General features: G+C 44.7%; 1 protein-coding gene across 1 annotated transcript; it reads left to right on the forward strand.

The window, feature by feature from the left end:
- Nucleotides 1-266: 266 nt before the first annotated feature.
- On the forward strand, nt 267-10,528 carry bnip3lb (BCL2 interacting protein 3 like b). Its single transcript, XM_076079992.1, has 6 exons — nt 267-691; nt 3,539-3,761; nt 6,423-6,501; nt 6,911-7,014; nt 7,289-7,438; nt 7,807-10,528. The coding sequence occupies exons 1-6, from the start codon at nt 628-630 to the stop codon at nt 7,853-7,855; spliced, it is 669 nt and encodes a 222-aa protein (XP_075936107.1). The 5' UTR covers nt 267-627; the 3' UTR covers nt 7,856-10,528.
- Nucleotides 10,529-13,280: the final 2,752 nt, after the last annotated feature.

The following is a 13,280-nucleotide window of genomic DNA, read 5'->3' on the forward strand; positions in this document are numbered from 1 at the left end:
CGTTTCCACCTGGATTGGTGTGAACCCAGCTTGTGGTCTGTCCCTCATCCGACTACTGGACCAAAATGAAAACCACCCGCGCTGGTACCTAACGACCACTGGGGGATTACTGCAAACAGCTGATGTGGTGTCTGGTTGGCTGCAAAAATGTGCCACATTCTCCCCCCCCCTGTCTCCCCCCCCCTCTGTCTCCACTGGCACGAGCCGTGTACGTGGTCGCACACACGCCTCCTCATATATAAGCATCAGCTCATGTCTTGTTTGATGTACTTTCGATCAATGATCGATGCTAATAGGTCATGCACGCTGTAGCCCGAGCGGGTGTGCGTGTTTTTTTCCCTAACACGTTATGCAACTCCTCTCCCTCTTTTGTTATCGCCGGGACAGTGTGACGTCATCACTCAGCTCCGGGAAGGTCTGAGCGGCTCGCGGGCGCTGCTGCTGCTCCCAGACCAGCAAACGACTGGAAAACAAACCCCCGCGGAGCGTTAGCTTAGCTAGACACTCTGAAAAAACATAAAAAAGTGGGACTTGCGCACGTCTGAATGTGTGCAGATAAGGTTGTGCGCGTTTTGCACTGACTTGAGCCTTTTTTTATGCAACCCGCCCTGCTCAGCAGCCGCTACGATGTCCGACGCTGCTAACGCGGTTACTTCTACAGACAATAACGGAGACTCCACCGGGCTTCACGGTAAGATTAATCACCACATTACTGGACTGGACCAGCCTGTCAAGTGTGTTTTCTGTCAGGAACGGGTCGGGGTTTCACGTGTATGTGTTTAAAACACGTTTTTGAGTGTTCTTAATTATTAAATATAGTTTATTCTCCCAGTTTTGTCTTTTTTTTGGCCGCGAAGCTACACTGACAGGGGGGCAAAGTGAGAACGCTATGTTCCGTGTTTATTGACAGTGGCGGAGCCAATGGCGTTCCGGCAAGGCTTGACTGACGGTCAAATGAGCCAATCAGCGACTCACGCGAGGAGGTCGAGGTGGGTTTAAACTCTGTCAACAAGCCGAGGGAGTAACAAAAAAAAAATGGGTGAAGAGAAATTTCGACCATTTAACACGTAGTCGCTGCATTTTACAGTCGGTGATATCTAAAGAAATAGCAGAAACATGACCAGATATCAAACGTTTGTTCCCTCATTAGTCTTTTCATCTTTAAAAAATATCCCTTTTAAAAGTAGTTTATCTAAATAAATCACTGACTAAATTATCATTTGGCAAATAGCATGTTTCCCACAGTGCGCTCACTGCATCACATGACTATTCAAATAGAACAAGCTACGTGCCATATACCTCGGCTTGCTTCAGCCATTAGACACGTAAACAAAGGCCTGTTGATGAACCCTGCTGCACTGAGTCAGGGGTTCACTCAGTAAAGTTTTACAACACTCAGTGGGTCCGTGACTAGACATGCTATTTATGGCCACAGTGACAAGGGGACAGGCGGTTTGGACATGAGGGAGAGGGGGGGGGGGGGGGGGAGGAGGAGGAGTGTTACAGCACTTATTTCAAGAGATGTATGGATTATTTTTTTAATAGGATCGGATAGCCAGTGATTCATAGTTGTGGAGAAAGCAAGTTGCCAGTAATACGCTGGTGGATGGAAATAGTATTCTACCCTCAACAGCATGTTAGCTCATATGAGGTGGAAAGAAAGCAACAAGTGTCATTATGTTCAAGTCTGGTATTCCTCTTGTATATCTTTAAAACAGCCCAACATCATTGTTTTCCCTGCTATATCTACCTCTGGGGCCCCATAATCCCTTGCTGACTGAGCCAGGAATAACCTAAGTTATGAAGTATATGATTCCCTTTAGATTGTATTGACAGCGTCATGCACCAGGACATATTAGGCCATAGCGGTGCATGCTGAGACACCGCTTTAGGGACAATGAGACCATGCACAGATCCGGTGGAGAGGCCTGCAGCGTGATCTGATATGTGAGACTGTGTTATTTCTGGCATTTCCTGGAGCTCTCGCATCATGTTTGTCTGACACTTGGGAACTTCGGGCAATAGGGCAGCCTCGGCCCACCTCCCGAGCCTCCGAATCAGTAGATCAAAGAGGTCACAGCGTGTCCGCTTCCTCTAAACCCACCCAACAGCTGATAACCGGCCCTGTGGCCAGAATGTTCGGATGCTCCAGCGCCACGGCGATGTGGTTTTGGAGACAATGGCCTGTCGCCAGCGGCTTGGCTCGCAGTGCGCTGGGTAATCCGCACGATGAGTGCAAGTGCTGAGTCGAGGCCGGTTTTATGGGGAGGGGGCGGGGGGGGCATCGTTTGGGTAGTGGGGTATAACTGGCCGGGTGCCTGAACTGTGAAACTCAGTCCCCTGAAAGCTCATGTGGACATGGTGTTTACTAACCGTTATGGGGTCATGTGACCTGCAGGAGGCCTTCCTCTTTTTTATTTTAGTGAGGACAGAAAGAAAAGAGGATTTTGATGAGGTATATTAGCCCCCTCCGCCTCCAAATACTTGCCCTTGCTGCCCTCCTCTGTAGTTGTAACTTATAACCCGCCTCTGACAAGCCGTGCCTCCTCAGCTGCCTCCATGCCCGAGTTCACGTACAAACAGGGTGGGCGTCGTATATCACAGTCGAGGTCCACAAGACACCACAGCTCACACGCAGACAGGCATTTACTGCCCTTTCACCACACAGCATTATATAGAGCTTTACTCGTGGACTCCTCTGACTGCCAGGCTCAGGCTGTCGTCTCTTTCCCAGATGAGGACAGGAAATCATTTTGACACCTTTCCTCTCTTTCTCATCCAGCCTTCACCTTGGTACACCTGGCAATACTTTAAAGACCCCAACTGTAACGTTCTCTCCCCTCACTGACAGATTTCTGACATATTGTCTGGACTATCACTCTGCAGAAAGGAAGAAAATAAGACTAATACTGTCACTACACAAATAATTTAAAGTTTATTTTTCTGAGTAATATATAAGAATGTAGAGTTTGGGTCTTTTTTCCACAATTTACATCGAAACACAAATGCAAAAGCAGCAAAAGCGTATGTGCAATTAATATAATGATGGTCATATCTGCTTTATTTGTGTCGGTTTAGGGCTCAACTGTTCAGGTTTGCTCACTGGGACACTTAACTGTAACCCTCAGCTTATTGGAAGCTCCTCCCTCGCCCAAAGCTTCTGATTTGCATATATAATCAAAGGTGAACCTTGTGAAAAACAAATATCAGTGGCGGTCCCAAAACATAAGATTAGGTAGGCAGTGCAAATATCCCCTGCTGTAGAGGCACAGGCGGGCTGTTCTGCCAAAAGGCTGGTTAGACGCACCAGAATGAAAAAGAGGACACAGTTAAATGATGCAGCTCATTTGCACACTTCTGGTTTTCGGGGCCAAGGTAAGCAAATGGACTGCTCCTCGGGGCATACCGGATCTTGCGCTGAGCAGGATATTGGCTTTTTTTTTTTTTAACATGACTTTACACTGCCACAACATTGAACATTCGTAGCACTGCTGTTATATGAACGAAGGTTTGATGTTTGTCTGTGTTTCCCCCACAGGGTCCTGGGTGGAGTTGGAGATGAACAGAGGCACAGCCGGAGCAGCCCAGTCGTCCTCCACGGACCCGGGTCTGCTGCCCCTCCCTCAGGTGGAGGAAGAGGAGGCCATGGTGGGGGGGCTGGAGCACGTCCCGTCCTCGTCCTCGATCCACAACGGGGACATGGAGAAGATCCTGCTGGACGCCCAGCACGAGTCAAGCCGCAGCAACTCCTCCTGCGACAGGTAGTGTTGGTGGGGAGTGCTGCTGCATATGTGTAGAAAAGTTGTACAAAGACTTTTGTGGCTCCAGAGGAAGCTGTGTGAAGTCTGATGAAGTTTAATTAGAGGGGTGTAATTAGAGAGAAGTGGCTCAAGGGTACATTAACCGCGACCGGCACAACACACCCACATCTCCAACCGAACTGTCAGTGGTCAAATAGTTACACTATGGGTGATGTAGGCACCAACTTTTTAATAAGGAAGAAGAATATGTGGAAGGAAAAAAAGAATATCTCGGGTTCTGCTTCATAGATTTTGATCCTTAAAAAGTTTTTGTTAACAATGAATCCAGCAATAGTGCAATGCTAAATCACTGGAGTACTCTCCATTGTACTGAACCAGACCTCTGGCCTCCTTCTAGTTGTACCTGTTATTGAAAAAAAGAATTTAAATGCAATTTTAAGAAATTAGAGTGCATAAATAACAGAACAAAAGTTTTGAATGTTTATTTAAAAGTGTAATAAACCATATGTAGATATCAAACTCTTTCTTTATCTCTGGGATGCACAAAATAATGGCTGTTAGTCTTCCCTTTCTTCCTAACATTAAATCCAGACGAGGGCACAGGAATCTTCACCCTTCTGTAAAAGTTCAGAGAAAGTCACGAGTTCCTGGGTTCATACCAGTCTGTGTGGAAGACTTGGAGCACGTGGTGAAGTTGGTTTCTCCGTTCTCATGTTCCTCTTAACTTTCCCTCAGTGTAGAGCATTCTACTTCAGAAGTTACATTCTATTTCAAAGCCGAATCACTTCCACGCTGTATACTGAGACATACGCCTTGATTTGATATAAAGCTCGAGGATCTTTGGAAACTTTTTTTCCACAAACTGTTGTCTCCACTTGTTAACGATGCCTGTATAAAGGTGTGAGAAATTAATTCATGGAATTTGAATGAAGGGATTAGCATATATATTAATATATTAGCAGCTTTTACAGGTCAAGATCGGTGTCAGACGTCTACAATACATTTTGACATAAAGGGCTGTTTTTCACCTGCTCGTCTCACACAACCCATACACTCATTTTAATCTATATAGATGTCTGCACTGGCTTTGCACAGGTAGCGTCTCTGCTCCGTCTCACGGGTGTAACTGTGACTTGAGGTGTTTATTTTGGCTTCAAGTCTATTTAAGTCTAAATTAGCCATGGACAGAGACAGAGCTGCACACACACACACGGCCGATCCCATTATCTCCTGGCGGAGATGATAATAATAATTTAAAAAAATACCATTTTGCACTACAGCCACCCTGTTGTTGAACATCATCTTGATCCAATCTTGCTCAAAAATCCGTATTGAAACAGTTGTTGTAGTTCAAATGAGAGGACAGCATTCATGAGCGGCGTAAATTTAAACTGAACTTTCCATCCTCAGCGTAGCTGCCCAGAGGGCTGCTCATCTGTTAACCACCCCATAAAAGCTCACGGGGGAAAGTGAAACTTAATAGCCTCTTTTCATGAGAGGCGTTTAATATTGGTCACATAGCTTCTAAAAACCCTCAACTTTCCGTAATATGTGGGAAATCGGCCCATTAATCAGGAGTGGCTTCTCTTTCGTAATCGCCCTCTCAGCGTGTTGAGTCAGCGCTGACTCTCACTTGACAGCTGCTCAGGAGTCTTTTTCACAGCTTGCCTCCCGATTTACTGAGGACGTGAGAAAAAAACAAACATCCCGACCCTTCAAACTGCCGGCCACATCATTGTGCTCGTGTGTAATAATCCGGGAGGGTTGAGATACAGCAGAGCCTATCAAGAGAGCCGAGCAGTCAGCTGTCAGCGGGTCACCTGAGGATGTTTTTGAGCACTCGAGAACACAAGACCTCTGCATCAACAAGCTGCCCTGAAATAAGCAGGAACGCCAACATCAACACGGTGCCGTGTGAATACTTTTAGAACAACCAAAGTGTCGTATTACACAGATTTAATTGGGAACATGTTGTCTTTACTTGTCCTGCCAAGACACACACACACACACACACACACACACACACACTTCCTCAGAGGTCAGAGTACGGGAGCAGCAGCACTTCACTGCTGGGTCAACGTTCCGTATTGTCCTCGTCGAGGTGTTGTAACGTCACGCTGTAGTGACGACTCAAGTGTTGAACAACAATATTTCATCTTACAGGCTTAAAGGAAACTTATTGGCTCCACTTCCTGGCAGAATACATGAAACTCAGGATGAGATTTGTAATCATTGATACCTGTGAGTCATCAATGATTACAGGTTTTTTAATGAATTTTTTATTTGATTGACCTTTTTTGTTATTAAGTGAGTCATTTCTCAATTTCCAGAGCCACTATGTCGTTGTATGTTTTGTCTGAGCAACCACCAAAAATCTTGGTGCAAAATGATCCGAAATGATGAAAGACCATCTAAAGACCATTATTTGATCATCAGAATAGCCGATTCATTTGACATTCATTGATTAAGTGACTGGTCTTCGCTATTACACCAAAGCCAGTCGGCAAGTGTCTCAAGTACATAATGTAGCCGGAAGTATTGATGAGTAAAATGTTGGTTATTAAAAATGGTATTGTTTACTTTTACAAGGAGTCATGAGTTCAGGACTTTGCAAATAAACGAGGCCTCTGATTTGTTGTTTTTTAAACTTTTTGCACACAGCCCCCCGCGGCCCCACAGCCCCCAGGATGACGGACAGATCATCTTTGACGTGGACGTGAGCGGCAGAAGAGACAGCCAAGTAAGAGCTCGTGTGCCTCCATCAGTCTGTTCTCATGGCAACCCCAACCACTGGCCCTGAAGTGGTGTGTGTGTGTGTGTGTGTCTATGTACATGAGAATGACAACTGCCGTCTGCCTTTTAGTTTCCATGGAGATGGCTGGCGCGCCCGATGTGGGTTCCTCTTTGTTTGGCCCCAGCATGTGTTGTCACTATTAGTTTCACTCTCTCTGTCTCTTGATCTCTGCCAGGAAAGATCACACACACACACACACACACACACACACACACACACACACACGCCATTTAGCAAACTCTGCCTCCAGGCTTTATATCTATGATGACAAGACACGGTCTGTATGTTGATGTGTGTGTGTGTGTGTGTGTGTGTGTGTGTGTGTGTGTGTGTGTGTGTGTGTGTGTGTCTTCAGTCAGAAGAGGACGTCTTGGACAAGGAGAGGGACATGGACATCCTGATGAAGGACGCAGACTGGGTTGCTGACTGGTCCAGTCGACCGGAAAACGTTCCCCCCAAGTGAGTCTCGAACTCGGTAAACAGCAGCGATATGTTTCCACGGCAACTGAACACACACAGCTGCTCGTTAGTCATTATCACGATGAAGTTTGATCTCCAGCACAAATGTAAAACCAGCTGCGGGAAAATGTGCACCAAACGGTTACTCGATGTACAAAGTGAAGCCGTAGTCGTCTGAAGATAGAATGCCCATAGAATGATGTACACAACAACAATAGATGTGTTCGGGGCGTGCTTTGCCGTGTTGTGTCTAAAGCGACTGAACATTTTGCAGGGAGTTTCATTTCCGTCACCCTCGACGCTCCGTGACACTCAGCATGAGGAAGACCGGGGCCATGAAGAAAGGAGGAATCTTCTCCGCCGACTTCCTCAAGGTCTTCATCCCCTCGCTGCTGCTATCGCACATCCTCGCTCTGGGGCTGGGGTAAGAAGATAAACAATCTGACAGCAGTTTAGTCAAATGTAGAGAACTGATTTAACCAACAATCCACATCAATTATGTTCCTTTTATTCTATTTCTTCTCATCACTTGACCTCCCCCCCGTTAGAAGTTCTAATGTGTTTTATTTTGAATACAATATTTAGTTGTACGTAAAGGCCACTAAGGGGAGCTGTAGAACCGCAGACTGTGTCCTCCCTCCGTTCATAACAGTGTATATATATATATATCCAGTTGCAAAATTAACATCATTTTATTTGATTTGCATCGTAAGGAATGTAAACGGCAGCAACAAAAACCCAACCTGTGAACATGCACGGTGATGTGTAACCTGCTCCCGGTCCTCTCCACAGAGTGTACATCGGAAAGAGGCTGACCACGCCCACCGCCAGCTCCTTCTGAACCTGGAACTGAAGAGCAGTGCCTGAGGAGTGGCCACGAGTCGTCGAGGACGTTTTGCTGTCGCGAGAAGAACGGCCGTCTCTTCTCCCTCTGTCCCGCCTGCCCCCCCGCCCCCCCTCGTCCCTGAGATATGACATGTTCTCAGGAGAGATGCATCTGCCTTTCTCCCTCTCCCTCTCTCTTTCTCCTCTCCTACCCCCCCCTCCCCCCTGACTTTTTTTGTTCTCTAACTGTCTGTAGATACCCCCCCCCCCCCCTCTTCCGCCTTATATCCTTCACTCATTTGCGTGCGCTTTTTTGAAAGAATGAATAAGGTCATGTTTCACTTTCCCCAGCGATTGGGTGCGATGTTTATCAACGGGTGGGTTTCCAGGGAGAGTCGCTGCATCAAACCAAACTCTTCCACTACACACTGCCCCTTGATCATGTGACAACAGGGGAGGACTGTCCAGTTTTACAACTGACCACAGACTGGGCCACCTACGCCAGTAGCCCAGCCCTCGATTCTGAAAAGGGTTCGACCAAATCCCGCGTCGGCCACGCAAAACCGAAAATGTGAGCATGCCTTTTTTGAAAGTAGCCATTTTCTTTTTAGCTTTTTAATTTATTTTTACTAAAGTGGTGGTTTATTGAGCGGGTGCAATGATGGAAGTTACCACAGTGGCCATGTTAAACCAACGAGCTCTAATGAAGTGCACTGGGGAAGTCTCTGGCTCTGTCTGCCAGACGGGACAGTAACTGGAAGTAAGGGTGTAGATGTGTGTCGTGTCCCAGTATTTCTAACAGTATTTCTTCACGGTTGGGTCCTTCGGTTGCGGCGCTGCGCGTTCCACAAAGGTCCAGGCGTCTGTCCAAACGGTGTCCACGTTGTCCTTCCAGCGAGCTTCCTGGTTTGTCTGCAACATATCGTGGAGCTGGTTTGGTCCCAACAGATCAGTTCTCACTTATCTTTATGATGCTGTGGTCATTGTTTCATGTCCAAAGTCATCAAAAAGCATTCGGTACCTAAAGCTTTCTTTATTTCCATTTGTTTTGGGGATTTTTGAGTAGTTTTATTTAGTCTTTCCTGAAAGATGAGTTAAATATCAAACTGGAATCAGTTGACTTTTACTTTCCACATACTGGTTGGGTGAGGAGAATTGATTTATCTTTGTATAGGAATGTGCAGTGGTGGCCGGCCCTGCTTTCTAATACTCCAACGCGTTTGCCAACATGTCCACAGAAATACTGGCATCAAGCTGCAGATGAAGGGAACTGACTCCAGGGTTTTGGCATTTGTCGCGGTGACACTCCAGATGTTCAGCCACTTCCAATCGACTGGGGGGAAGTTTGTGTTTTACTTAAACGGGCTCTACTTTATGTGTAAACACACGTACTTGTCTCGTTCAGTGAGGCCCACGGCATGACGGAAAAGCTTCATCAGACTTCCGCTTCTCGGCAGTATCTGAGGTTGGACTTCCACAGTGAGACCTGGGTCAAATATTATTTGATGTAGAAGTTTAGATCTCCTTGAACACCCATCCAGAGGATAAGAACTCCTAGAGATCAGATGTTTTAGTTACTCAGGAGTAAATTAACTTTTTTTCCCTTCCTCTTGATGGTTCGTTTGACGACTGCTTTGATAGATGTACAGGTTTTGACTGATATGAAGCAGTGCTTTTCAGTTTAAAAGGTGAACATTATACTACCTGACGTTGCTTTGGTTGCCTTTTCAAAAAAGACTGCTGAATGATTTTTATGATTGCTGCATTTCAGTGTTACATTTCACGGAGCAGACAAAGAGGAATAACTTCTATGAGCTCTGACACTTTTTATAAATCAAGCGTTGAGTGTCATAGATGTGAAAGTATCTGAAAACAACACTACTTCACTTTTTTTCTGCTATCGACAGCTACAATTACAAAAGTCCAATTAGCTGCTCTTTGATATCATTTTGCTTGCAAATACTATTTGACCCGGCAGGTCGACTCAGGTCCCGTTATCTTTTTTTGTTTTCATCACATCCAGACGATAAATAAAAGGTGCCGGACAGAAAAGCATGTAAAAGACGGTAAAATAGAGTCCGCGAGCGAGATGATGCTCCAAAGAACTTTTAATCGATGACCAAAAGTTAACGTTTTGCTCTTCTTTGAACCGTCACTGGTGGTAATCAAACACATGTTCACGGATTATCGAGTGTGCAGACTCTATTTCTTCTGTCTTCTCTTTTAGTTTGAACTCTTATGACAGACTCATTAACTACCAACGACGATCTCCATTTCAAGCACACGGGTACTTTGGTGCGACACACATGGTTACCTGTTTGTCAGCAGTATTGTGGATCCTTCTCTCCTGTTTTAAGTGTCCGTTTTGTTGTGTTTTTTTTCCTGATGTTGCAGAAAGATTGTGAGTGCACAGAGAAGGAGTCGAGTTTAAAAGATGTGAAAACAGAGCCCGCATTGTTGATGGCGGAGCCTACTGTGAATAGGAAAGGTGTGGTAAGAGACTTCCCTCAGACTGCGATGGTCTAACATTAGTTGTAATGATGCGTTTGCTTTGATTTTCTTTTTCCCACCACATTGGAAGATTTAATCAAGATTTTGTCATTAAAAATGATCTGAATGCAGCTTTTCCCTGAGGGCGCCTTTTTTGTTTTTAATGTATGACAGTTCTGAATAAATCACTGTAAAGCTGTTTATGACTTCAGCCTTTTTAAAGATTTATTACTGAATATCTTAATACGATTAGAAACAAACTGCGGAATTTAACCATGCTGCTAATTCCCAGGGTGTGTAAAATCTAATTTTGCTAAATGCTGCTTTGAATTCCTAAATTAAATTACCTGTTTAATAGAAAATCATTTCCCCCTTTTGTTGGTGCTTGAATGTGTTCAAACTATTTATAATTTTCATGTTTTATTCAGTCGTTTTTCAGCTTCTACTTTGAAATAATGATAGTTATAAATTATATAAGTTATCAGAACTCAAAGTGATCAATGTCCTAAAAATGATGGTTTTCTTTGACCAGCAGCCCAAAAATATCTACAATATTCAATTCACCATATATGGAACTATAAGAAGCATCGCAATCTCAAAGTTATCTCAACAATACAGCCACAAAAGTCCTTAAAGAGGACAGACATCAACATTTAGAAGAGTTTTGGTAAAGAGGTAAAAGCGAAACGCCCAAGCATGGTTCACATCGTTAATTACGTGGGTTTCTTTTGCGTCTCCTCGGGCGCACACTCAACCATTGTCTTGGTCGTGATTCAAGTCCACGGCGGCAGGAGCTTCGTTCAGCCGGTTAGCACATGGATGAGACCTGAGGCATCGGGCTAATCAGGAAATCACAAGTTGTTTCCCAACTCGCTGGAAACTCCTACGAACTCTACTTGACGCTTCATATGAAGAAGATACTCGACTCGGTCTATAGGGTGAAAAGAAGCAGAGCTTGTCCTTTTAAGAAATGTATTTACTAGACAATGGAGAGCCAAAACAATAACATTAAGGCTGGAATGTTGCCAGATGATGCATTTCAATTCTTACGAATGGTCCAGTTGTCCAGAGAACACCCCTTGATGGCTTTGAGATAGTTTCTCGCCTCTTGTTTAGCATCTGTGCGTGTCCTCAGTCGCCCTGCTGTTGCAAACCTGTTTGTTCGTCCTGTCAAATACAATACTTCGACAAGTGTCAAGTTGTTCTTCGCAGAAACCTTTAACCTTGACCTGGATGTTTTAGCTGCTTGAAACCAGAGCAAGAAGACCTTTTAGGAAGATGGAGTGCTGACATTGAACTATTTGAAGCTGAGACGCTAAATGTCTCCCAGCGGTGAATCTGCTGGCTGAGGAGGCACTGCACTCCAGTGGCAGACGCTCTGCAGTGTCCTTAAAAATGTTTCCCCAACAATAACCACGGACGCCGTAAGGTATTCAAAGATTATCAGTCTATTAATCTGTTTTTTTTGTTGCTTTCTCTTTGACATGTTACACAAGACAGGTGCATCTATCACAAAGTCTAATTGAAACATGATTAGAAGACGTATTGTGGATGTAACTTGTTCTGCATCAGGGCCTTACAGGCTTTTTAGATGTTTAGTTTTCCTTCTCGCTCAATAACGCACAATCTGCACCCGTCTTTCCTCCAGAAAGTGACTTTAGCGCCGCCATATGAAGAACATCCGCTCAAGTAATGTGGGCCACTTTTCCCTTGTCCTCCGGCTTTATGAAGCTTGAAGTTCTATGTTTTCATCACCACACTGGGCCTTCACCTCTCTGTTATTACTCAATGTCTTCACTGGGATTTGTTTGCAGGCTTCCCTCTCAACCAGCAGTCGGATATTAAAGCTGCGTCGCTGCTCGGCCCCTCCACCTCCACACTGTCACCGCTGTTAAGACCCCATCTAACCCTCAACAGGAAAAAAGAGAAATGCTTCCCAAAATGTTTCCTTTAAGATTTAGAAGTATCATTTTTAACAGGTTGAATGATCGTCTTTTATAAAAAAAAAACAGCTCCAGAGGCAGGTTAAGCTTTTGTTATTGACATTTGAACGTGAATGTGGGTACAATATAGATAATGGGTTGAGTCAAATATAGCAGACAGACTAAATGAATGGAATAAATCATAAAGGAACGTGCAAAACTGCTAGAGAACGTTTCAAACCTAAAAGAAAGGGCAGATAAAGCTCTGAATATGTCAATGATCTGAGCGTACACACACACACACACACACTTAGCCCTACCTCATCCTCAACAATGCCTCCTCTGGTCCTCCTCCATCTTCCCTATATGGAACCTCAGAACACCTGTTCCCAGGCCAATCCGGACACAGTGTGAGACGTAGCTCCTCCCACTGCAGCTGATACGGCGTTACCATGGGTTACAGGGTGGTGGCCAGCTCGGTCTCCATCCCTCTGGTGAGGAGACTTTTTCCTCCTCATCTCCTCAGGCTTCAGCAGCACCACACTGCTGCAGCTGCTTTACATCAGCTGCAGTCAGAGTGCTGACAGTCCGTCAATAATTAGTAATAATTCAGTGTGCTCGGAGTGCTCATGTGCATGATGAGCTCTGAATGCCGTGTCTGCACATCTAGACAGCTGTTGCAAATGTGAAACATCAACTGTGTTCATGCTTTATTTATAAAGTCAACTGATCAAACAGCTAACACAAATTGCAGACACAAGAAGCCATGAAATATAGAAAAATCAATTTACATTTATTTATAAAACAAAGTCAGAGGCATACAGTGCATGACAGAAATGTCTTCCTGTTGGCAGGCGGGTTTGTCCTGTTTGTCTTTCCTCTCCTCACTCACTTCCACCTGTCTCCTACAAGGAAGAAATGTGAGTTTTTACAGATAAAGATCTGTGTCAAAGTGATGAGATCAACTTTAATATTATTCTTTAATAATGAAAGAGAGGAACAAGTCTTTGAGTAAATATTAGAAAAGCT

The sequence above is a fragment of the Anarhichas minor genome, unplaced genomic scaffold, assembly GCF_050575085.1.
Source record: "Anarhichas minor isolate MPS153535 unplaced genomic scaffold, ASM5057508v1 ptg000073l, whole genome shotgun sequence".
Classification (NCBI taxonomy): domain Eukaryota; kingdom Metazoa; phylum Chordata; class Actinopteri; order Perciformes; family Anarhichadidae; genus Anarhichas; species Anarhichas minor.